The 27,095-nt window shown below is 44.6% G+C and overlaps 1 protein-coding gene across 2 annotated transcripts in view; it reads left to right on the top strand.

Moving 5' to 3' along the window:
• LOC138567578 (zinc finger and SCAN domain-containing protein 2-like) overlaps positions 1-27,095 on the top strand; it is a 303,743-nt gene that overhangs the window by 131,130 nt on the left and 145,518 nt on the right. For both annotated transcript variants that reach the window (XM_069645950.1, XM_069645949.1), the window contains exon 5: positions 3,651-3,767. In XM_069645950.1, the coding sequence (XP_069502051.1) occupies positions 3,651-3,767 (117 nt within the window). The remainder of the gene's footprint in view (positions 1-3,650; positions 3,768-27,095) is intronic.

Here is a 27,095-nt window from a genome sequence, read left to right as displayed (position 1 = left end):
GCACAAAGATGTTCTCATGAGACATATCGAGTGGTTTTTAAAGTATTAGAAACTGGGGTGTGTTTGTGAATGAATGACATATGTATGTCGTGGTATTAGGGGGGCGGCCTGCCTCAGGGGAGGCCTGCCTGGAGACACGGGGTCTGAGGAGGCCATGTGACCGATGGCCCCTTGGCGTGGGACACCTTTTGAAGTGTACATGCAGTTTGGCACCTTGGCAGTTTGCGCCCGTCACAGCCCCCCATGCCAGCGCGCATCCACCGGCGCGAACTGCCTTTGATACAGGGGGGTGGGATGGATGGCCCTGGGGCGTGCAGATAAGGCACAGGAAGACTGCTGAATGGAGACACACTTATGTGGATTGCAGGGGGGCGGCCTGCCTCGGGGGAGGCCTGCCTGGAGACACAGGGTCTGAGGAGGCCATGTGACCGATGGCCCCTTGGCGTGGGACACCTTTTGAAGTGTACATGCAGTTTGGCACCTTGGCCTTTCGCGCCCCGGACAGCCCCCCATGCCAGCGCTCATCCCCGGGTGTGAACCGCCTTTGATACAGGGGGGTGGGATGGATGGCCCTGGGGCGTGCAGATAAGGCACAGGAAGACTGCTGAATGGAGACACACTTATGTGGATTGCAGGGGGCGGCCTGCCTCGGGGGAGGCCTGACTGGAGACAAGGGGTCTGAGGAGGACATGTGACCGATGGCCCCTTGGCGTGGGACACCTTTTGAAGTGTACATGCAGTTTGGCACCTTGGCCTTTCGCGCCCCGGACAGCCCCCCATGCCAGCGCTCATCCCCGGGTGTGAACCGCCTTTGATACAGGGGGGTGGGATGGATGGCCCTGGGGCGTGCAGATAAGGCACAGGAAGACTGCTGAATGGAGACACACTTATGTGGATTGCAGGGGGGCGGCCTGCCTCGGGGGAGGCCTGACTGGAGACACGGGGTCTGAGGAGGCCATGTGACCGATGGCCCCTTGGCGTGGGACACCTTTTGAAGTGTACATGCAGTTTGGCACCTTGGCCTTTCGCGCCCGTCACAGCCCCCCATGCCAGCGCGCATCCACCGGCGCGAACCGCCTTTATATCAATATACAGTATATCGCCTTTATATCAATGATAGTATATCGTTGCTTATCAATAACAAATGCCACATACCGGAGTTTCTTGTGAGCACAGACCCACACTTCAACCGGTGTATTATAGTGGCCAAGACCCTAGGGTCTGTATAATCCAATGGTAATTGTTAGTATAGATATATGTGTGAGTTTTATAGAGACATAACCCACTGAAAGACTTTGAACAAGTGTTATTTAGTGCATGCATTATCGAGAATATGTTATGTTAGCTTAGATAGATAGTGGCCACCCTGCACAGGTGTCTGACGTTCATCCTTGAATGGAGACACACTTGATTCATTTAAAAAATCGAGACAAACGTTGTTAAAATATATGTGGTGTTTTATTTTGTATCTTATTTTCATGACACAAAAATAGAAGAGTTTAAAGATTATACAGGTCAGGTTGCAGCACAGCGAGAGAAAATCCCCTGTACTGACCGCTGTCACTCGGGAACGTTTCTCTAATGGCACGAACGGCACAGGCGGGTATCACTCTTCGAACGCGGTGTCCAAGCCTCCCGTGAAGCCACCATGTAAAGGAACGATAGGCCACCAGCCTGTACCACCTGTGAAAAGGAATGAAACAAACTGTTTTTAAATGACCCAGATAAGTTTAATAAACGTTTGTTGTCAATGACAATTCTTGTAACTAATGGCATTTTACACGGACAAACGCTATCTAGACAATGCACACTATTGAATGACTTACATGCGTTACAATGATATGTAGATGTAATTTTGGATATAGTAGAAGAACATGAAATAGGAGTGGCATGACAAGCAGAGTATACTTACTCGTTACTCGGATTACGAGGACGAACAGTTGCTCGAAGTTCGTGCATAAGAACCATCATTATTCTCAACACGGCCCGTGTGAGGCAGGCTGCCCTGAAGTCTGGCAGCACGGTGATGCATTGCGGTCGTGGCTCGCCTTCCGAAATGTAGTCCAGGCATCCCGAGTTTTCTCGGCAGCAGCAGTTCTCGTCCTCAGTTGGCATTAGCTCGCACCGATTGCATGTGCACCAGGTGGAGACGCCGTCCATTCGACTAGGCCCAGGCTCTTCATCTGTTGATTCGTCCTGCCAACTGCCGTCCGAATCCCCATCGTTTTCGAATGCTTCCCTTTCCAGTAGTTCCTCCTCGGTATACTCGGGCTCGTACATGTAGGGCATTATTGTAGCCATTGTGTGTTAAACAAACTAAAATAATTTATAGCGGTGGTACCGATATCTGTTCACACGGGCTACAAGCGGCGAAGGTAGCTGACCAGAGCACAGAAACGAGTCACAGAATACTCAAAGTAACACAGAGAGAGTAATGGAATCGAAAATCGGCTGCTGTGTGTTGTGAAACGGTCTGTTTATACTTATTGAGGAGAGAGGCGTCCTGCCATTTCCATGGCGACACGTCATTAGCTGAAGCGCAGCGAATGTTGACACGAGACGTGCTTTGGCGTTGGGAAATGGGCGGTACGAGTCTGCTGATGACAGGCTCAGGGGCGGGGGAATTGATTTAGTGCCGCAAAAGCAGGTCCGCCAGGGCGATCGGGGAAAAGATAGGATTATCAGAAAATGGCGGCTCCCTGGTGCTTGTTTTCGCGTGCGTTTAATGGACGAAAACTCGGGTAAGGTCCATAGGAAAGTTTTCTAAAATCGAGCCACTTAGGCTTAAAAAAACATGGTCGACCCGTTGGGACAATAACATTTTTTACTAGACCATGCCTTTAATTCAATAACTATTTATAACTGAAAACTTGAGTTTGAGTTATTTGGTTACTTGTATTTACGGATTTCATTTGTACAGCTCACATTTACCCCTCTTGAGATAGGCCTGGCTGCTCAGTCACACTACTATCTTGTGTAGTACAGACCTATTCTAAAAGGTGGGTTACCTAATACCAATCAGATACGTGTTGTGCAGTCTCACACAGTGTGACTACACCAATTCTTACCTAACACCTCTTTTTAGGTTATAAATGTTTTGCCTAAGAACCCATGGCCTCAAAACTCCTTGAAATTGCTCTAAAATGTGGCAGAGGAATGTAGTCTGACACTTTTATACAGCAAATCCTCTGCACTTGCATCAAGACCTGGTAACCGTCCACGCTCCCCTGTGGTGATTTGTGTTCTGTACAATGGGTCTTGTGCCAATATTGTGGAACCCCCGTAAAATGGTTACTATCAAGTCTGCTAGCCTTGCAAACACTCCGGGGCTGCAGGACTCTTGCTTCCATAATGTAAGTGAACAGGAGGGATCGAAAATGTGCACTGGGTTGGGAGCTCCGGATTGTTGTCTCAAAACTTGGTAGCATATTCACCAAATTGTAAAACCTGCATTGGAGGCTGGTGCATTTGGGAACAGTTAAATGACTGAACTGAGCCAGGAGGTGTGGATTAGCCCAATTTTAAATAGGGAATAAGTGAGGGTGGAAGAGTTAGTGACTTTACAAGCCCTGCTTGGGGAAACATTGAAGTAGATTTTGGCTTTAGGAAGAAGCCAATGGAGGTATAATTATTTTTCATTTTTTTTCTAGCACAAAGTTGCAGTTCTGATGGTGGCATAACTGATGCTGAAGTGGCCCACAATCATGAGGACCTGCCGGAGTTGCACGAGAACATAGAGATCAACGGGAAATGCTTCAGCTTTACTGGTAAGCCTTGCTCTCTTTAATTCAGCATGTACTCTCCCTCCATCCACAATACCGATATTTCCCACCAGGCCACAATGCTCCTGCAAGGCTGGGGTGTTCTGGTGAAATAGTCATTTGGCATACTCTTCCTCAAATAATATTGAACTTCCAGGAAATCTTTCAGTATCTTATTGGCACTTACTCAATTTTCTCACTTATTCAACGTGTGCACAGTGCCCCCACCGTTCATGTGGGCCAGCCAAGAGCCCTTTATGAGCTGCGCAGGATGTGTGCAACTTCACTTCAATTAGCAATTCATTTTAAACATATTAGTCAAAAAGATTAGGTGTGCTTTGACCTGTGAGTGAAAACATGCATACCTTTTATTCTCATTAACCTCATTCCCTTGCATCGTAAGAAAGGCTTGGTATCAACAGTAAGACACACAAGTGACCACAGTTCAAGGGTGTTTATTGAAAGTGAACAATGGTATGACAATAGCCTATCTAATCCTAAATCTACCGATGGGAGCAAGCTACAACCATCAAATAATAATGCAGTCCTAGCGGTGTCTAGTCAAAATAAAAGGGCCTATACTAAAGAAAACTGTTGCCAATCCTTACCTCTAAATACAAATAGTGTGGGGTAGTGTTTATGAAAAAGAAAAGGAGTTCACAAAAAATGTCAGGTTGTTCAGGCCGTTGGCCTCCCTTCCCCATGTTTTCAGCATGTGACAAGGCAGTTTACTCGAGCCTAGCACAATCTCTGGCTTCTTTAGCATGAGGATACCGTTCAATCATTTGCATCAGGGCCTTCTGTGCCCATGTCTCTTTGCCTATCAAGTCTCTTCATGCAGAGGGCCTGATACGACAAAACAAACAAGGTTCTTTTCCTCTTACAAGTACTCAATTCAGGTGATTCACTATTTACCCCGCAGCCCCCTCAGCCGGGCTCGGATCGCTTTTATACAACAGTCAACACTTTGGATACCCCTGTTCCGGGCTCAGATCCTCTTTCACAATATTCATAGGACATTCTTTCTCGGGTGACTCACGGTTCACCCCGGAAACCCCTCAGCCGGGCTCAGATCCCCTTCTTAATACAATTTTTAGTCTCCCTCAGCCGGGTATGGACCAATTTCAGTTGGCATCAGGTTTCGAAAACTTTTGAATGTACACAGGGTTTGGCTTGACCCATTGCAGCACCACTTTGATATCACAATTCCTTTTTACAATTGCCACCTTTCAGTTGGATACCTAACGGAGACCTTCAAATGAGCATCCACGTGGCGCAGGACTACTCTGTTTATGGTATTTGTCTTGGCTTCAAACAAAAGTTCAGTCACTCTGTTAGGCAAGATTGTGTGCAGTACCCTTTTGAATACTACAACAACCTTGTACTCCTGGCAATCGGTAACCCAACCTTTGGTATAAGTTTGTACTACACAGGTTGGTAGTGTGGCTGAGCAGCCAGGCTTATCTCAAGAGGGGTCAATATGAGCTGTAGGGTTTTAAACAATGATTTATTAATTTAAGTCAGTTGAATAAGCCTTCTTTAGAAGGCAGCAAATATATGTAACACAGAAATATATACTTTAAAAATACACACTTTCAGTTTCAATAAATCAGTAGATACCCATTTGGGATGGCACATAGACACTTCCTACACCCTGGGTTGAATTATATCAATGTCCACAGTGTCCTAGTTATTTATCAATGGCACATTTAGAGCAATACTGAGTTTGGTGTCAAAGGAAAGGTTTTAGGGAATAAAACAAAGGTTAACAAATATTCTTAAGAGCGAAGTACTTTTTGAACCCTCCAATGCGAAGTAAATTAACCCTTTGCCGGGGGAAACGTAAAACACAAAGTCAGAGAGTCTTTCAGGGAGCCAGGACAGCCAATGTTAATTGAACAAAAGTCTAGGTGAGCTGAAGCCCTTCTTACAGATGAGTAAAAAGTCTGCACAATGTTTATCTCTGTAGAGCATAGAATCACTGCAAAAGTAACCAAGGCAAGTCTCAACTGAGAGCTAGCAAGGCTAAGCAAATCCTTATTTTTACAGTACCTTTGGTTAGAAGAAATTGATTCCAGCTGGCTTCTGTTCCTGTGTAGGTCTGCATATCCTGTGTTTCTGGGCCTCCGTCGTGGGGAATGTCAGCATGAAGGTGTTTGCAAGCGCTTCTCGTACATTCGGTGTTCAAACTATTGCGATCACGTGATGTTTTGAAGTATAAAATGCTACGTGAAAAGTAGCAAGTGCGTGTTAAAGCGCAGAGTTTGAGCTTGTATTGGTTAGTGGGTTATGACATTTAACATGCTAACATTCACAGTTCTGTTTAAGTGTAATATTTTTTGATCTACATAATTCCGTCTAAGTGTGGCACTCGCTAACCTTCACAATAATTATCTAGATATGGGACAGGCTCGAGGAAAAACCTGAGAGTGGGGCAATCACGGCATGCAAATGAGGCAATGGCTTCCACCCCCACAAAATTGGTTAATCCAATCTTTAATCTCCGCACTCATTCTCTTACCCCCACAGAAAGAGATGTACTCACTAAGGGACTATCTTTTGTTCCGGCACGTAAAGCAGATCTTTTCCAGACAGAAATTGAGATGCGCAATTTTTTCAGAAGTCTAAGACTCAAGTATTTCTTCCATAACAGGGACGATCCACAAAAAGAAGATAACAGATCTGGCAAAAGAACGCCCTCAACATTTTATTCCTATTCAATCTATGGTATCGCCCGAGATCCTGGCGTTCAAGAACAAAATCTGGAGAAATGTGAAGTTCCTATGTAATAATAGGAACACATATAGAGATAACCTCTCAAAAACTGAATGGCTAGCGCTCAAGAACCTCGAGGAAAATGCCTTGTTTGTGAATATGCCGGCAGACAAAGGTGGGGGAATCGTCCTCTGGAACTCTGTCTTACATAAACCAGAAGTAGAAAAACAACTTGTTGACAACACAGTGGACATGATCCCACCAATAAGATACTGGAAGAAATTAAAAGTCTAATGATGCAAGCAACGGGCGAAGGCTGGATCAATGATGATGAAAAATATTTTATCATCAATAAACAACCCATGATGCCAGCTTTCTACTGTTCACCAGAAATGCACAATAATAAAAGTACTCCTCTTGGCCGTCCTATAGTATCGGCTATTGGTTCACTTTTGGAACCTTTATCTATTTATGCTGGCATACTATAAGACCCTTCATCAGCAAAATCTCTATCCATCCACACCCAGGATTTTTTGGTCACTCTTGACATGGAGTCCCTTTATACTAATATTCCACAGACTGAATGCATTGCAGTTAGAAAAGAGAGGACAAGCGACCACCTTCTGATTTTACAGCAGAGTGTATCCATATGGCCCTCACTAAGAATTTCTTTATCTACAATGGTCTGTTCTTCCAACAACTCCATGGCACAAGTATGGGGGCAACCTTTGCCCCAGACTTGGCAAATCTGTACATGGACACATTCGAATTCAAGTCCGTTTATGCTGACAACAACCCCTTTAAAAAGAACATCATATCAGATATCGGTATATCGATTATATTTTTATTATACGGAGAGGTGAAGTAGAAGAACTAAATGCTTTTGTTACTTGGCTGAACACGTGTGAAAGTTCCATCAATTTCACCATGGAGGTTCAAAAAGACAGAATCTCATTTTTGGACTTGGAGATCTACCGGATGGCAGATAATACGTTCGGGACGAGCCTATATAAAAAAAACCTACACAAAAGAACACCCGATTACAGTTTGAAAGTTTTCATCCTCAAAGTCTCAGAGAGAACCTTCCATTAAGGAACGTTTTACGCATTAGGCACAACTGCACGGAAAAAGATTTAAAAAAAACACAGTGATGAACTCAAACACAATTTAAAGAACAGAGGGTACCCTGCATACATCATAAGGCGAGCAACGACTGTTTATGTAAACAGACCAGAACTTCCATTGACAAGGTTACATGCGTGTCATCCTTTTCTCCCACAAGCAATGATTTGAGAAAATCGATACTCAAAAACTGGAACATGATTAATACTGAAAGCTTCAAGATTGTTCCCCACACGGTTTGTGTTTAAACGTATGCCAAACCTAAGAGATAGACTGGTCCATACTTATCCACAACCCAAGTCGAACGTTCAGAAACAAGACACTCTCTGGCATCTCCCACTCTTTTTATAGAACATTTTAAGTGTTGTAATTGTTCTGTCTGTAAGCTCACCAAAAATCTAAAACCTATTGATCTTAATGGAAGAAAGTGGCAGCTCAAATCTTTCACAAATTGTGCCACTAAATGGGCTATCTAATGTATTAGATGTCCCTGTGGTTTATTCTATATTGGAAAAACCAAAAGACCAGTCCGCCAAAGGATTGGCGAACATCGCTCATGTGTTAAAAATGGAATAGCCGACAAACCACTCGTTGAGCATTTCAAAAAAGCGCATCATACACATGAGGTGTATTTTGCAGACACTTAATCCATACTCACGTGGTGGTGATCGAGAACTGAGCTTACGCAAGCTTGAACAGAGATGGATTTATTCACTTGACTCAGTCAACCATGGTCTGAATCTGTATATTGAATGGAACTTCTTTATACGAAAATAAAGGACACCATATTAAAAACATTTCAAATTGCCCACCTAAATGCGGATGAGAAGATGTAGCACACCTGACTCCATTGAAAAGCATAGGATATCTTAACCATCTAGAGGTTAAATTGGTTTAATAATGTGATCTCCTCTGGCTCATCTTTTCACAGCAAAGTTGATATGGGATAGCGGGCTATCGTGACATTGACATGAGAACACCAAAGGTTTTGTTCTCATTTTTGAAGTAATTCTGTCCTTCTACATGTTACCTTATGTTATGTTGCATGCAAGATATGACCTTTTTGCACACAAGTCACTTTACAGTAATAATGTGTAGCTGTGTTCACTTAATACATGGTTTTCTGGCCGCCTGTAACCATCATTTGGTGCAAGTAACAATGATATCAATAAAGTTTCATGTGTTCAGTTTAAAATACACCCAAGATGGCGACAAACTACTGCACGTTGCTTTAACACGCACTTGATACTTTTCACATAGCTTTTTATATTCGAAAACATCACGTGATCGTGACCGCGATAGTTTGAACTTGGAATGTACGAGGAGCAGTTGCGAACACCTTCATGCTGATGTTCTCATGAATAAATAAGTAAGTTATGAACAGCCGGCGGGGAGACAGGTCTTTTTTATAACTTCATAACTGCCTGACAAGCAGCTAACAGCATGGAATGAGCTAGGCATTCTTTTATCTTTTACAGCGCCATTCATGTAAAGACACCAGCAGACGGGGAAAAAAAATGTTAATGAGATATATCAACGGGCCATTGTCTGCGTAAAAGCAAAAACAAGATCATCTTTCTTCCACGGATCCTGCCTATATAGACAGATGCGTGCGTGGCCTAAGTGAGGCATTACGGGCTATCTGAAAAAGGGGTAATCTAAAATGATGGCTTCCTCATAGGCTTTCTGTTTCATGGTAACCCACAGAGTTGAAGTAAAACCAGCAAATGGGTGATTAGCCTTTGGATCGCTCCGAAGAACATGTAAATAAGGTATAAATGGAAAATGCCACAATAGTTGATACTGATGGGGGTGGACATGACAACAATGTACACTGTGCAATACTGAATAATGGCCCAACTCGAACTTGAGCAACATATTCTTGCGAATTATCAATCAATGTTATATTTGCAAGTATGACTTATTGCAGGTTTCAGAAAAATAAGGCTGGGCTATATGTCTCCCTATGACATACACAAGATATTGGTGATTATCTCCTTTGGTTTATCGTTGTATACAACAATCATTGGAGGAAGTATTCTCACATCCTTACACTAAACTAGCCAAAATTAAAGTCTTCATTTTCTTTTTTTTAATTTTTTTTTTTATTGAAACTTCAGCTCAGCGAACCTGGTAGTAAACTAACAGGCCGCCAAACTTTTGTTACAGCGGGCCATCATGTTTTCCATGTTATCCATAAAAACATTAGCAATTTATGAAATGTCTTCTTTCGCACAGAAGATATTGTGTATCATTATCGTTAAGTTGACGATGGTTCACAAGTACTTTTTGTGGTCGTTTCTCGTTTAGATGTAGAGAGTCTAAAAGGTTCACAATGGCACAGGTCAACCTGATGTTGTGCCCAGCAACCGCATAAGACCACCAATTCTGGATGTCTTGTTCAACAGGTATAAAATCCCCTATGTGGCGCAATCGTCGTGCGATTATCGTAGGGCATCCAGTAATTAAATGTTTGATGGATTCAATTTGAAGGTTGCAGAAACGACAGAGGGTTGCCATTTGCTTCATTAATGTGTCGTAGAAGTTGCATTTCCCTGGTGTTCAATGCATTCAAGAGTAGCCTCAAAAATTGTTCACGATGATGTCGTGATGGACAGGTTACCAGATATCGACATTGAACGTTGAGTTTGTGTTCTCGTTAACATGTCGTAATTCTGGATCGAACACCACAATTCCAATTTCTTTTTAACGCATTGAGGTTGACTAAGAAAATCGGCTAGATTTAAATCAGTGTTAATTAAAGCTGCTTCTAATAACTGTCGCCAGGCTTCAAGGAGGCCCGGTCGCTCACAGCCCGGAAGATGTTCAAATATTTGATATGACGGAATCAGTGGATTCAGCTTCATCTTGCGCAGCACCATCAAGGATTTCCACATGACACAGCTGTGCAGTGAGTTTAGTGAGAGTTCATATCGAAGAGATACCATTGAGACATAAGATGGTAAGTGCAGTACCCAGCGCCAAAATAAACCTTCGAGCTTCTGCCAGAACTGGGCATCGATATTCCAGCCCGATTCGGACCCAAAGGTGATGGCAGGTAGGACCTTTTGTGCGTAAAACAGTAGCACTGGTTCAAGCGAGAATTTTCCATATTGCTTGTTTATTTTTGAAGCTTGAATACTGAATTGAATCATTCGGTTTATGAGGTCCAACTTCCAATGATGATCGTTGACAGAAGTGTTGAATATTATACCCAGATATCAAATAGAATTCACCAAACTCAAAGAGATGACATTGATCTTCCACAAAAAGGCCTTTTGTTGTTTGGTACCACCTACCCCGATAGTCACTATCTTGTTTTTTTCTGTGTTTAGTACAAGATCGTTCTTAATGAGATACTCATGCAGGCTTGTTAAAAGCCGTTGAAGACCAATCTGCGTGAGTTCTAATAGAACGAGATCGTCGGCATAGGTTATGCAACAAATTTCAGTGTTGTTTATCTTTGGCGGGAAGCATTGGACAGATTCTAGATGTATCGGTAAATCAGAGATAAACAGTTTGAAGAGTTCAGCTGCCAACGGACATCCCTGTTTCACCCCCTTATCGGTTGATATTTTCCTTGATAAGTCTCCCTGGTTATTTAAGTAAATCCGAATGGAGGTACTAGAGTGCAGCGCCTTGATTGGTTGCAGCAGATTTTGCAGGCAATTCCAATTTGACATTTTCTACCAGAGCTTGACGCGATTGACACGGTCGAATGCACCCCGAAGGTCAATGAAGGCCAAATATAATTTTTGTTTTGCCTTTAGGGTTTCCGATTTCAGTATGTTTAGGATCAGTAGATAAGTCAACTCCAACTCCTTTAGTGAAGCCAGTTTGGCGAACGTCACAAATCTCTTCGCTCATGGACCACTGTGCAAGTCGTTGTCGTAAGAAGGAAGCAAACAACTTGCTTATCGTGTCTAACAAGGCAATCGGACGATAGTTGTTAGGATCTGCCCGATTGCCTTTCTTGTGTATGGGCACGATGATGGCTTCACGCCAAGACTCCGGAACAGTCCTTGAGGAAGACACAGAACAGAACAAGGCTTCTATGGAAGCTGACCATGGCGCTTCATTTTGTTTTAGCATCATATTAGATATCATATCCAGACCGGCAGCGTGCAAGTTTTTCAAGGCACGTGTTGCAATTTTTATGTCATCTTGAAAAATGTGCAGGTCCCACGCGGTCGCGTTGTCAAGTAAGTCAATCGATGGTTCTCTCGAAGGAGTACTAAGTATATTCACAAAATGAGACTCCCATGTGGTTGATTCGATTTTGTTTGACAAAGAAGATAAGTGGTGCGAGTTTCCTGCGTTCAAAATTGCCCAAGTTTCGCGAGAGTTCTTTAAGAGTAGCTGTTTCATCATTAGTTCAGCTTTGTCTTGTTCGATGATCATTTTTTCAGATTTTATCCAGTGCCTATATGTTTGGTGTCGAGCTCGGATTGCACTTTCAAGATTGATATCACATGGTCCTGTAAGAGATGACTTTTTCAATGCTCTTATGTCTCGATGCATCATCTTTTTTGCAGTGGTTATTAGTGAAGATGAAAGGTGCCTGTGAGAAATGCCCATGACCCTATCAGATGTTCTGACAGTGATAAAGTTAGCCAAGAGTGGTGCATAGTCTACCGACAATACCTCATTTTGTATAAAGAGTTGCTGACTCAAAAGGTAAATTTGGGAGTCATTCATCCGAAGTCGGTTGCCCCCTGCGTTCACTGATAACGAGATGGCATATTTCTTAGCGCATTGCGGCCATTCCAACAGGCAGGAGAAGCACAACAGGTCGTGATCGCTATTTGTCATCTTGCGTACCTCTAGATTCAAATCTTGGACAAAAAAGGTTTGAGATACCCAAACATAATCAATGATTGAACTCGATTTTGAGTTTGACCAAGTTCGCCTTTCACATTACCATTGACCATTTGGCAGTTTCGGTTTTGCATTGCCAAACTCCACGTCTGACCTCTGACATTTACCTCTTCAATCGGTAAGGGATAAAAGAGCTGTGATGCACGGTCGATTTTAAACCAGGTGCAGTTTAAATCACCGCAACATATAATTGAGATGCTCGAGTACGATGTTATAATCTCATCCATATAACATGTTATGGAATTTAGGAAGACCTTGGTACTGATTTTTTCGGGATTCCAGTATCCGTATGATTAACAGAAGTTTCCTTGTGGATATGTTATCATCGCCAGTCCACATCAGAACCACTTGAAAAAGGTATTTGGACAGCGAGAGTTCACGATTGACCACCAGGGATTGATTTTTATTAATGTCAACAGGCCAGATGACGGTCGCCCTTGTGCACTTTTAATAGCTGGGTTCATTAAAGTGACATAGCCATCCCTTGATGTAACTTCGCTTAACCAAGTTTCCTGGAGACATATGGCAAAAACATTTTCCAATAAGACGTTGAACCTGTTAAATAGATGAGTGAATCCTCTTGCGTTCCACAATAGAAATGTGCATGTTTGATCACATACGACTTGTGGTGGCTACTTGGGATTCACCATGTTCTTCCGGGTGTCATACGTGTGGGAAAGGCTCCTTTGAGAGTTGGTATTAGTTTGGCTGGAATTGCCAGGAGCTTTCATGGCTTTACGTATCTCACAACGTCTGTCAAGTTGATTGTCGGTAGACTCAGGACTCGATCCCAAATTTCTTGTGCTTGAACAAGTGTTAGACGGTTCAAGAGTGAGGTCAAATCCAAATACAAGCAGTTCATCCGCGGCCTTGAGGATTCGACTATTTTGATGTCATCCGACGTGATGGTGCGAAGGGATGGAATACAGCTGAAGAGTCATCACATTTCTGCGGTTCAGGTTTAAATCTTCATCCTGCGACTGGAGATTCTGTAACCACAGTTTACTGTTTATTGAGCCGAGCCTTTTGGCGTGGTGAGCACGGGAACAGTGGCGAGTTGAGTTGTTTTTCTGAACACTAGTTTGTTTTGGGTTCAGACTTGAAATCACTGACGATTTATGCATCAGCGATTTTCTCTGATTTACCACTCGTCTGTTATCCAGTTCACTACTCGTTAGTTATCCAGTTCCACCTGTTTTTTGATTTTTGGTTGGTTTTGAGTTTCTTTTGCGGCACTGTTAATCGTTTGTTCACAACCCATAGAAAACTCTGGTTGGTCATCAGAGTAAGTTGATAAATTACAGAGGTCTGTGACCAATCCAATAGACTCTTCTATAGACCCGTCGACTTCAGAGTCAATTCTTCGTCGTTTGTTTGAGGGTACGGTTAGTCGACGTCGTTCAGGCGACGTGGGGGCTTCAGAGTCGATGGTTGTCAGGGCCAAAGAGGACAACGTTCTTTTCCTACAGAACAACCCAGTTTTGGTTAGTGGGCCCATATTTCTGTAAAATGTTCTTTGTTTCGCTGATCTTTGTGCTCTTTTTAAAACTGGGATTCCTTTAATTGGTGGTTGCTTCAGAAGAGTTTTTTTCTTTGCAGTTGTTTTAGAATCAAGAGGCGTGAATGACGTGATTGATTTTGCAACGCCTTCAAAAATCCCAAAGGACACCGGTTGAGTGTCCAAGTTGTTAGACTTGTTTTTGCACGAATTCTGTTGTTTGGCCTGACTAGGCTGAGCAAAAGATTCAACTGTTGGATCAATCTATTTCAAGGTAAAGTTGTCAGAATTACTTTGCTTAGACTCAGGAATTGTTTGAGAGTTAGCCTGGTTTTCAGCGACTGTTGAAGGTCTTCCATTGGCCACGTCATCTGAATGAGTTGTTTGGTATGCGATGTTTGATGTGGCTTTTGACTTCGCATTTTTCGTGCTCAATCCGGAGACGTATTGTTGGTGATTAGGTTTCGTCGTTCCTCTTGAATCAGCAGCTGATAAATCATGAACCGAGGTCATTGGCACTTTTTGAAGCGTCCAAGCAGGTGAGTGTCGCATCCATTTAACAGCCTCAAGCAGGCCTTCTGTCAGGGTGTCATTCTGACAGTGATGTCGCGCTGCTAAATCACTCAACCTTTCTTGCCAGCGAGTGGTTTGGTCTGCTTCACGTAGAAATTGATTCTGCAGAAACAGGTTCACGGTTTCAAAGTTTTCAATTTTTTCTTTTAAATTGGAAATTAGTGAGGTCTGATCTTTTACGGCATCAAGGAGTGATTCGTACATCTTCAGAAACGGTAACAACGCAGTTGATGATGCTGCAAGGACGTTATTATATATCTGCATTGCAGCTGCCGAGGAGAGGCTAGGTTTGGCACTAGAGCCAGAGTTCTCGTTAGTGGACGAATGCAGGCTAGTGCCTGTGTCTCAATGAGAATCGCCTATTACTGATGTATTTATTGGTGGCATGGCACAAGAGGCACTCATTGGATTTAAAAGCATGGGTTGTGATCCTGCTGGTCGCGGGGTACTTGAAGACGCCTTGCTATTTCGCAGTGTTTTGAATTTCCGACGAGTGTCCGGCTGCGAGGCATTATCAAATATACATTCAGCTGGTACCTCGGAATTAGTGATGGTCGGTTCAGGTGAAAGCTCACGCTCTGCATTTGATTTCGAAGCGCCATTGAGCCGTGTTTCGGGACCCTGATGGCCATGATGTGTGTTATTAGTCGGGGCATATTCAGGTGATCGAGACTTGTTTTGACTTGACTGTCTCCCCAGACCGTCCCCGTCGGTCGTATAAGAAGAGAGGTTTGCCGGTATCTCGTCTATTAACGTTGTTTTGTTTGCGTTCACATTAGACTTTTTATGCACTGTAGTTTCAGTGCTTGGATATAGATTGCAGCCGTTAAGTTCCGATTCTTTCTTAAGTCTAGACTCAATGTCAATGGTAAGGGCTGTTTTTGGAAGGAGCTCCATCGAAGCATTGGTTGTTTGTTTGGTAGGAGTGTTTTTATTGGGGTGGAGCGTGATCGCGTCCTCCTCTTGAGAGGCCTCATTAGCTCTGCATCGGTACATTCGAAAGGGGAAAAAACACATCGGCAGTTTCGGGGGTAGACTTCGCTCTCTCTCTTGACGTGAGTAACGTGAATGGAACAAGTGATAAGTCATTTAATGTGAGGGGTTTAAAGTGTTGCGGCATGTTCACTGATCCCACTTCCTGGGTAACCTCAGTTAAGGTGGTTGAGGTAATACCGAGGAAGATCGCCTCGCTCGAGTGCGTGGCGGCCACGGCTCTGGACAACTCGGTTTCATTCCCCAAGTTGACCGCCGAGTTGTGCAGCTGTTGAAAAGCGAGGAGCTCCTCTCTACGAGGTCCCGTCTTAGCCGTGGATTCACGTACAGCGGCGTCTATCGCCGGCACGGAGGTGTCCGTGGAAATGACAGAGGCAGGCTCGGGCAAAGGGACAGAAATGTCAAGAGTTGTTTGCTTTGTCTGCTTTGAGACGCTTACCTTCGATGTTTTGGTTACTGTGGCTGTGTCGGATAAGGCAGTCCAAGGATTCTGCATTCGACGTTGTTGGAGCGTTTTTCTCCGTGTCGCAGGACCCTCGTGGCCAGTATTAGCAGTCATTGCAGACCGTGGCGGACTGGGGCAGACTGGGACTCTGCACCTTGACTCCGTGCCGCGCTCTGCGCGAAATTAGAGTTTTTAAACTCCTTGTTAGTGGAAACAGGACTTGCTAGTTGTGCAGCTCCTCTCAGACCAACAGAACAGGGAGACTGGGGGCAGACTGGGACTCTGCACCTTGATTGACTCTGCGCGAAAGTCTTCATAATGAAATGTATTGAAAGACATTATGTATGAATGGTGTGCACTCAGGAATGTAGGAGCTGGTTGTACAAGTTGAACAAATGAGTGAATAGAAACAAAGAGGTATGCATTATGCTGGTCAGTCTTCTAAAACGTTTTTGTGTTTTTAGACACGCGTGTACAGCATTTATAACTGAAGAATCCTTAAATCATATCACGTTTCCCCTACCAAGGGATATTGTGTCCTGAAGACCGCCTTGAACTATCGCCTAATTTTGAATAACCTAAGAAGGTTGAAAGTAGAATATCAAGGCTAGAAACAGATTCAACTGTCGACACTGTTGTTTGAGGGCTTTTTATGTGAAAATGAAATTGTAAAAAGTCACTCATAGGTTACTAACACCACCTTTGTCTGCAAAAAGAAAAGTGATTTTGAGCAAAAAATGAAACTGCTCAAGAAAGATTAGGATTTATGTTGTCTACATGTTTTAAGTGATTTTCGTTTTTTTTAGATACCAGTGCGTGACCACCAAGTGGTCTGTCTTTTTATCTTTGTATGAATACATTTAACTGTTTGTTTGACTTACCATTACCATTCTTCATATATGTTTAGAAAGATGGTATCATCACTCTTTGTGGCAATATTTGTCTCCAGCTAAATGTGCAACAAGAAGGGTAGTTTTTTGGAAACTGTTTTTCATGATGTTGTAATGTCAACATAAAAAAAGCCCCCTATATTAAAAAAGAGGACCTATCGTGCTCCTTCAGTGTGTACCGCAATGGAAGTACAGCCAGCTCAGAGAGGATTTCCAGATGAGCTTGTCTTTGGTCGATTGGTCCCACCAACCCAAGGGGAGAAGTCGTCCTTTGTAGGGCTTCTCTATTCGAGGCTTCACCAGGCAAACTAACGGTCCAGGAGTTGCCGCAGGCGTCTCTTCCAAGTTCTTCTTCGGATTCCTTTGTCCAGTGGTCTACTCTGTCTTCCAAGCAAAAAGCCTTGCCTTTTTACGCATTTTTTTCCCATGGATTTGCAGCCTAGCTGTCAATCACACAGCAGGGTGGCTGTCCTCCAAGTACAGCCAGCTGGCCAATCACCTTTGGGAGATTAAGCACAGGGAGTTTGGGGCACCCCCCTCACGTCCTGCCCCTGCCGGACATACTGGAGCCAGTTAATCCCGCCAAAGACAAAACAAACAAAGGGACCACACCAGGTTTGGCGTGCAAAGTAAATCTCAAGAAGGACCTTTCCAGCAAGAAATGGTGAAAAAAGACGACCAGGGCCATTTTGACAAAATGGGCACCCTTTGGTGCCTTACTGCAGCTGCGAACGCAACCCGCGGTAAAAACACACAATGGTAGTAAAAAGTAAACCACTGCCACCAGCCATTAATTGTAGAAAGGGTAACATAAAAATGTTACATGATAAACTAGACAAAGGGGATACTAAGTAACCCCTCCAGCACCCTATTGTAAGAAAGTGTGTAATGGGTCTAGAAAGTTACAAAATGTAAGTAAAGTCAATTTCACTTCACTGCTCTTGGAAAACAGTAGTTTCACCAAGAGGTTTTTAAACCTTTGGGAAATCTGGAAGACTACCCTTTGCCACTGCACTGAAGGTGCTGTGTGACACAATGTGAAAGATTATGCCTATAGAGTTTATCAGACTCCACAAACAAAAGAAACGCAGAGTTCAAAATCACATTAACATACATGAGAGAGTGGGAAAAAAGGTCTCACTCTCTCCAGGTTAAAAAAACCAAGTCCTCAAAATCCAGCAAAGTTGCTGGGGGTCTCTAAGGTGGAGGGAATTGGCACATTTCTGAGAATTCTCCCTAACACACGGACCAAGGAGGCTAACAGGTGCGCGAGTCGGAGGGCCGAACGAAACCCTGTGGCGCAATGAAGTTGAGGGCCGGCACGCACCATTGTGACCCCCACAAGGTCCAAATCTAAACCCAGAATATATTTCACTTGAGAGACTACGATTAGAGTTCCAGTTCAATTAACTGGATGTGCAAGCTGAAACCAAACTTCAGGAGGTGAAACTAAGAGGGAGAAATGCAGCATGAAAAGGAAATGAGGAAATTGTCCCTCGATTCTGCTTCCCTTTCAGGGTCTTCTAGGTCGTCTAGTCCCAAGAGGCCTCACCTGCCTAAAGCATTAGTGAGTATGCATGAACCTAAACATGTTTTGGATTGACTGGGTACGTTTGAATACACCTACTTCTCTCGCTTTCGTACTTCTGCCTTCTGCTTCTCTGCATACTCTTTCGTTCTCTTCATTCTCCTCTGTTTGTCGTCTCTCTACTTCTTCCATTACCACTGCCCGTTCTCTTGCTTCATCTACATCCTTACAACCCACGGCTTCTTTGTTAAGGCCTCCCGTCTCTCCCGCTGCCTTCCCATCTAATTTGAGCAATATCTATCCGCCTACCCACTTGTTCGGAAGTATGTGCTCCTGCCCCTCCATTCTTCCCCGTGGCATTTTCTTTCCTCATGCCTGAATCTCGCTGCGTTCATTGCTTTCATCGCTTTCGCTTTGCGCTCCCTTAGTCACTTGTCCGGTCTCGTCTTGCCCCTCCCTTTTGCGGTGCAAATATGGGATTGGTATACCCTGCTGCTGCTCTTAATTCCCTCGCTGGATATAATCCATGGGCCCCGCTGCTGCACCTTTGCTTTCGTGTTCAGGAGGAGTTGGAGAAGGGTCTGGGCTTTTCGCCACTGGCCTCTTTTTTGGCTCTGCATCCAATGATGCCACGCCAAGTCCCCCCTTCGTCCTGAAACCTTTTCCACAACTCAAATACAGCCATTTGCTTGTTCAACTTCTTCCCCTTGCAAGCCTCGTGTATATGCACATGTAATGGGTGCTGCACACATTTGGAGAAGCTCCCTTCTTCGGCACTTCCACCGTTAGCAAGCACACTCGCTTTATTTCACCTTAACACCAGATGTTAAAATAGCTCTGTGAGCCACAAAAATCACCAGCCTCTCCGGCTCTTGGCCAATACCCAGGGAGTGCTCTGCCCACCGCCCCTCTGCAATTATCTTCCTCAAAAGGCATATCCACCAGTTCTGCACATGCGCCTTCCGCGCATCACCCCCAAAACACAACAACTTTTTAACCCTAGATCATCATTTACAATCACCCAAAAAGTTCTGTACCCCTCATGCGCTCCAAGAACCTGATTGGTGGCGTCACCTCTACAATACAGGGGAAAAAGAAATTGCAGATACCCGCCCCTTCACTAAGTTTACCACAACATTTCCCAACTGCACCAACACCCCAACAAGAACAAACAACATATATACAGCCGTCTTCCTGCTTCCTAACAGGGGATACCAATATTTCATGTGTACCTACAGCATCGCCTTGAGACTTAACCAGAAGAACACCTTCCGCGATTCAAGCTAGATGCACCTGCTAAGCCCTTTACATAGGAATACCATCATTGATGACCCGAGCTACAACACCCAACCCACAGGAAATCCGATATTTACAAAACTACTGTCATATGTACCCTTGAGCCAATAGTCTAGGCCAACTGCCGAAACTGGTTACCCCAAGGTCAAATGTACCCTAACCACAAACTATTAACATCCACCTCTGCTTCTGATCACCCCCACAGTACTTAACACCACCCAATATCGGTCCACCCCTTCCCCTATTTGCTGTATGGCTGAGTCTATACTTAAACTCTGTAATCAGCACTTCTGTTCTGCTTGGCGTCCCACGGAAAGCGGGCAGGAATTTCTCCAAATCGGTATCTGAGGACCTATTCACGGTGTGCACCTCCTGTATCTGTCAGTCTCCGTGGGTCACCTCACAGCCCTCCAGGCATTGCGACGGGACGAGACTGCTTTATGCCAATCGATCGTAGCCAACTGTTCTCTGTTACCACTTTGTAATAGTATGCCAGAGGACAAGGGGGTGTTGTACAAATGATATCACATGTCAGCAGAGTATCTAGGGCCCATCAAAACCTCCCCTGATAATAACAGACGGCTCAGCCATGGGGCAAAGTTTACTGTCTTTTATTCTCCAATAGCCAGGGATCATACAGGAAATCACAAATCTCCAACAATATCAGCTTCTGACCTTTTGTCACCCAGTTTTGTACCTTGGTGACGTCACAAACCTCAACACCATCCCCAAAACCTACGGGACACCCCAGTTGGTTAGCTCAGGTCTACTACCTATAGAACCCATATACATATGCGTCCTCATTGGTCTAACATGCCGGGTGACTTCACCTGAGAGTTCCCCAAAAACGATCTATTACATTATTGCAGGGTCGCACGAGGACCTGTGCAACATTCTACACCACCCCATGATCTGAGCATCTGGATTGGCTAAGGCGGGTCCTCCCAGGCCTGGGACCCTGTTCTGTTCAGAGCTCGGTGTCCCTTTTCAAGGTAATGGGAAGACCTATGTGTTCCCATTGTTGCCACTGGTCTGATCACCTAGCCTGAGAGAGTGCCTGTAGGTTGCAGTTTTGGTGGACAACGCATGTATCAATCTTGTCTGCTTCGCCGGGAACTACTTCTCTTATCACCATAAGTAAATAGCCATTGTTCGGCTCTGCTTGGTCACAAGTGTGGAGACCGCAAAACAAAGCCTTCCTTTCTACAATCATGAGAATTTTATTCTGAATTTCGCAGGTGGCTTACTGCCTTGGGAATCGGGACTTTTCCTCCCGCCCTTGTCCTTGTCTGCGAATGCTTTGTGCTTCGTGCAGCAGGGCCTGCGTCTCTCCGGATAAAGCAGTTGCAAGCTTGATCCACGTATGTTTAGCTTTCTTGCATTTCTGCATTTAGCAAAAGAAAAGGAAAAGCTCTGGCAGTATGTAAATGTATTCATCCTCTGTCTACAGCATGCTCTTCATATATGCTTGTGTGTGTCTACGTATCTTCATGTAGGAATGCACATTTGTTTAATGACTTGCACTATGTCGTGTTGCCACTAGTGACGTCATTACGGCTGGACTTGTCAACAGTCAATTTAGTCAATCGATGAGGCACCGGTCTCCTCGAAGACGTCAATTGGATATTGTTTGAAAGGTTGTCTGAGAGAGTATCTCTTTGCATATGTAGGATACATTGGTGTGCCTGGTGATTGGCTGAACAGCGAGTTGCATCTTGCGTTCTTCATTCTACGGGTTGACATTCGCATAAGGGACAGGAGGGCCATTCCACTGACCCCCTCTTCATTATCTTTCACCTTTCACTTTATCACACAGTTCTGCACAGGCTTCCCTCTGCCGGGCTCCAGCCTGTCTTTCCCCCTCGTGGGGGGTTCCAGTCCCCACGTTTTGTTTCGGGTGTCTTTTCATTGTCGACTTTCGAAACTGCAAGGATTTAACATGGACCTCTGCATGACCACTGTTAGGGAGAATTTTCATTTCTGTGCTAATTCCCTTCAACCTTAAAGACCCACAGCTCCTTTGCTGGACTTGGGACTTTTTAATTTTAACTCCTGAGTGAGTGGGACTTTCATGTGTGTTTCCCTGATTTGGATGTTATGTTTCAATGTTTTTGGAGTCGGACAAACTCCATAGGCATCTACTTTTTGTATGGTGGCACACAGCACCTTCAGTGCAGTGTCACTGAGAAATCCTTTGGATTCCTCTTGAGGTCTAAATACCTTTTCTTGGGTAAACTACTGTTCCCAAGAATAGTAAGGTGAAATTGACCTTACCTACCTTTTCTCTTTGTAGGTCCAGCACACTGCATCTTATGTGGAGTGCATGGGGGTTCCTTAGTAGCCCCTTATCTTACTTTCTCATGTAACATTTTTTGTTACCCTCCCTACTTTAAATGGGTGGTGCCATTGGTTTAATTGTTACTACCATTGTGCTGTTCTACTGCAGGCTGAATCCTCGGCTGCAGTACAGCACCCATGGGTGTCCATTTAGGCAAAATGGCCCGTCTTCTTTTTTCACCATGTTCTGTTTGTGAGGTCTTTCTGGGATTTTACTCTGTGCGTTGAGACAGATATGAGCCTTTTGTGTGTTTTGCCTGTGGTGGGCTTCAGCCCTGAAGCCTGCCCCTGGCTCCAATGTGTCTGGAAGGGCAGGGAGTGAGGGAGGATCCCGAAAATCCCCTGTCATTTGTCTCTAGGTGTGCCTGCACGAAACCATTCCTGATTGACCAGATGGCTGTTAAAAGGACAGCCGCTCTGCTGTGTGATTGACAGCCTAGGATGTGCATGAATGGGAAAACTTGCTTAAAAGGCAAGGGTTTCTGGGACTAGAGGCAGTCGACCACTGGAAGAAACATCCGACGAAGAAACAGTTAAGAGAAACTTGCTGCAACCTCCTGGACCTTGAATTGCCCGGTGAAGCCCTGCTGCTGTGCTGACCTCCTTTCTCACCTCAACAGAGAAGCTCTGGACGGAACAACTTGGGTTAGTGGGACCAATTAACCCTGAGACACACTCCACTTTGGCGCAATCCCTGAGTTGCTGTGCCTCTCCATTGCTGCAGAAGCCCAATGCCCGGGGTCGAGTGTCCATAATCGAGTGCAATGTCTGCCGCAGAACGAATCCAGCCAAAAGCTCCAGAAGCCTCCTAAGGACACTCCAGAAGCAGGAAATCCCAATTCAGAGTCCACTCACCAGAGTCCCGGACCAAGGGAGCAAGCAAAGTCCAACCGGTTATTTGTTCTGCATCTTTGCTGTTTGCGAAGCGCTGACACCGCGAAGTGCCGCTGAATCGAAGAGAGCCCATAGCTGCTGACGACCAACCCGAGTACCTCCACATGAACCCTCCAGATGTCCTCCCTCTTGTCCCCACAACTGAGGCTCAGGAACCAGGGTCTGCAAAGCTGTAGCAAGACGACATCCATCTGGACCACTTTTCTTCTAACCAAAGGTACTGTTTGGGCTTGGGAGTACTTACCTTCTTGCCTTAAAGTCTTGCTTTCTGACTTGAGATTGGCACTTATTTAATTTTTTGAGTTGATTCCAACTCCTCTTTGCACAGGCCTAAACATCATGTGTGTCTTCAGTGATTTCCTTCTGAACAATCTGACTTTGTGAAAGACTTTTGTCCAAGAAGTGCGTCAGAACTATAGACTTTGTCCAAATGACTTTGGATGCCCTGGCTCCCTAAAGGCACTCCTCTAAGTCCATTGACTTTGGCATTGCTTTCCCTCCATAGGTGGTAGCTTGTTGAATGCTGTTACTGATGGGAAACGCTTACCTAGATTTCATTGGAGTATTCCGTTGTCCTCACCGTTCTAACCTTCTGATTTTCCCTAACCCTTCCTTTCTGCAACTCAGTCTACACAGTATATTGGTGTGATATATACATGCAAATACTATCCCTTTAATTGAAGTCACTTCAGGGTGTGGGATAACTGTATGGCGCATATCCAAAGAGCATTCACCAGCTTGATTGATTCTGAAAAGTATTTCAAAAGTTATCTGAACTGTTACAAAGAATTGCCTTTTTAAAGCATGCTTATTTTAAACTGATGTTAAATAAATAATTATTTATAACTGAAAACTGAGTATAAGTGATATTTGGTTACTTGTATTGACAGATTTCATTTGTACACCTCTACAGCTCACATTTACCTCTCTTGATATGGGCATGGCTGCTCAGTCACACTGCCAACTTGTGTAGTACAGACCTATACAAAAAGGTGGGTTACCTAATACCAAGCAGATGAGTCTTGTGCAGTCTCACACAGTGTGACTGCACCAATTCTTACCTAACAACCCCTTTGACTTCTCTTTCAATAATTCTACAATCCACAAAATTCCTCCCCTTATAACACCAATGCCTCTTGGTGCTTGTAGTTTCCTATTCTCGTCGATTTGCCTCATTGACCTCTTTTATGGTTCATATATTTTGCCCTCTTGGCATATTCAGAGTTCACATACTTTGCTTTTCATTCATTCAACTCTTTCGGGATCGCAATTGCTTTCTTGCCTTTTGATTCCCAATCAACTTAGAACATTTCACACAGACTTTCGAATTTGCGATTTCACCTCGCAAGACCACTCTGTTACTTTGTATCCATTCCTTTTACAATTCAGCAGTTGTCCTTTCCGTTCCACGTTTTATCGGCATATGCGCAACACTCAACTTTTGAGTTGAGTAGCTTTTGTTTTCAACACCAACCAGAATTTTGTTGCCTTTGATAACTCACTGGTTGTGTTACTCAGCCTTCTTTACCTCAATGGTCTTCATGCAGCAGTCAAGGCTGTTTCCAGCGCCGCCTCTGCTCCTGATGAGGAATTATGGGAGCTACAATAAGCAGGGATAGAGGTTAGATGGGTTGTGGAATACCATGTCTCGCCATCAGGTGTTTCTCCTCCACTCGCTGAAGAACGCATACCCAGGTGATCCTCCCTCGCTTGTCCATTCCCAGGGTCGGGATCCAAAAGTGATCGCCTTTCCCTGGCCACCTGAGTATGGGATCTCTGGGGACTAGGTTATGAAACGCCATCTGGTTTTTCACAGGTCTCACTACCAGAGTCTTCCTAGGCGACACAGCCACCGACCCCATCCCAGCACCACTAGGTGTCCCACAAGGCTCCTGTCTCTCACCCACACTCTACAATACTTTTACCAAGCCCTTATTCAACCTCCTTGACACACAGGAGATAGTCTATACAAACTTAGCGGATGACACGCAAATACTTATCCCCATCCCTGGTGATTATGCCCCAATTGACATAGTGTACAGCACTATCCAAAACTGGATGACCACCCACAACTTGTGCTTAAATGATGATAAAACGGAACTTCTCATTGTGGGCTCCCCATACTGTCTCAAAAACTTGGACTCAGCCTACACCTCATTCTGCAGCTCGGGACCATCACACAGTCTGCAGGTTTTCCAGTGTGCTCAAGTCAGACTGAAGAGAAACAGGCTCTTATGAGGCAGCAGGGGCAATGGCTCCAGGTGGGCCGTCAATTGTGCTGACCTGCATTGAAGAGCCAGGATACTTTAGCCTTCTGTCTTGGAATTCTAGGGGTAGCAACTCCTTCCTGAATAATCCTGAGTCCCTGGCAGTTTTAATGAGAGAGCAGTGCTTTTGCCTACAAGAAACATGGCTATGCTCATCTTTTGATCTGGACGGCTATGTGATACTTTTCTGCCCAGCTCTGCCTCTGTTGACGGGCCGCCCAAAGGGTGGTCTGTGTGTTGGTGCTAAGGCGACTTGTAACATTGACTTGTAACATTTCTGAATATTCTCCCTGCAGGCTGCATAGATATTTCCTGGCTGCTCGTGTGAAAAAACTTTGGCCCGATCAAGAGACCCTGGTGGCTACTTTATACAACCCACCAGGAGGTGACATGAAAACAGAGTTAATTGAGGTGGTGGTTAAAACTCTTTGATCCTGGCAGATACAATTTCCTAAGGGTTCCATCACGCTAACAGGGGACTTCAATGCTGATTATAGGCTGAACACACAGTATAATGTTGGGGAGGGACAGACTGGTGGTGTGAACTCAGGCGAAATGCCATGGAGGAGAGCACTTGCTGAGTTTGAGTTTAAGCCTCTGGTGGCCAAATGGGGGTGAGAAACTGTGTGTGGTGTCCATTGGTTAGTATAGCAGCTATATTGACATTATTTTTTATTAACCCCTGATTGGCCAGTTGCACCCCCAAACTCGTGACTAGGTCTACAGGAGCTAGCGATCATTTGTGTTACTTATGAACTGCGTAGGCACGCATGTACCATCTACAGATATATTGATCTGTAATCCCCCTGTTAATATTCAAGGGAATAGGCTACATTGGTCAGCTGATAACATCAGAAAGTTAAATTCGACTTTGGGGCGATGTGGCTGTAATGAAGGGGACATTTTGGCGAAATGCAAGGGAGACTTGGGGAAATTGCAGGCTCTTTTTGGCCCCTTGGACCACAGATATGTTTCTAAAATCAATCAACCAACTAGTTATACAATGGCAGCTTTGATTATGGTATTGCTAAAAAGAAGGAACTGAATGCGATGGTGCAGAAAATAAAGAGAAACCGCATGATCATTGGGAGGGAGAAAACCCAAATCATATCAGCTGCCAGGGCAAGGTATAAGAGCTGGCTGAACAGGTATAGATTCTCTGTCAACAACACAGGCTTGAAATGTATAACCGCATATTAAGACTCATCAGCAACCATGGGGCGGGTACAGGGTCTAGGGAGCTTTCTGGAACCTCAGAAGAGCAATAGTGCCATTATATAGAGATTCTCTATGGGAGGGAGTGGGAACATGTTGGGGGCGTGAGGGGGAACAGTAAAGCCTATGGCGGATACTGTGGTAAGTCGATAAATTAAGGGGGCAGACTTAGTGGCTAGTATTATGGGGTCAAAGGGTTCTAGGGCCACTGGTCCTGATGGTCTGTGTAACTTGGTCCTAAAGGGCGACCCGCAATCGTGGGCTTCGCTCCTGCTCTTGTTGTTTAAGCAGATATGTGAAACGGCTATACCTGTTGCTTGGAAATCTTCAGTCCTTATCCCCGTGCACAAGAAGGGGCCGCGTAACCAATCAACTAATTATAGGCTTCTGGCAATGTCTGATTGCAGCTCCAAGATATTTGCTTGTGTGTTACTGGAGCTGCTTTCCACATGGGTCAGGGAGAAGGGCTTGATAAACTTCTAGCAGACTGGCTTTTGGAAGGGTTCTGGGACCACCCATGCAATATGGACTTTGCTAACCTGCTAACCCTGATTTTGGACACACTGTTCTATTCTGGAGCTGTTCTATCTATGCTTCGTCGATTATTTGGGCCGCATTTGATAGTGTAAGAAGGGCAAAACTCAGGAAAAGCTGACTTGATGGGGCATAGATCCATCGCTCCT

This window comes from Ambystoma mexicanum, chromosome 2p (genome assembly GCF_040938575.1).
Source record: "Ambystoma mexicanum isolate Mex_15411 chromosome 2p, UKY_AmexF1_1, whole genome shotgun sequence".
Lineage (NCBI taxonomy): Eukaryota > Metazoa > Chordata > Amphibia > Caudata > Ambystomatidae > Ambystoma > Ambystoma mexicanum.
This window is presented reverse-complemented; position numbering and strand designations above follow the sequence as displayed.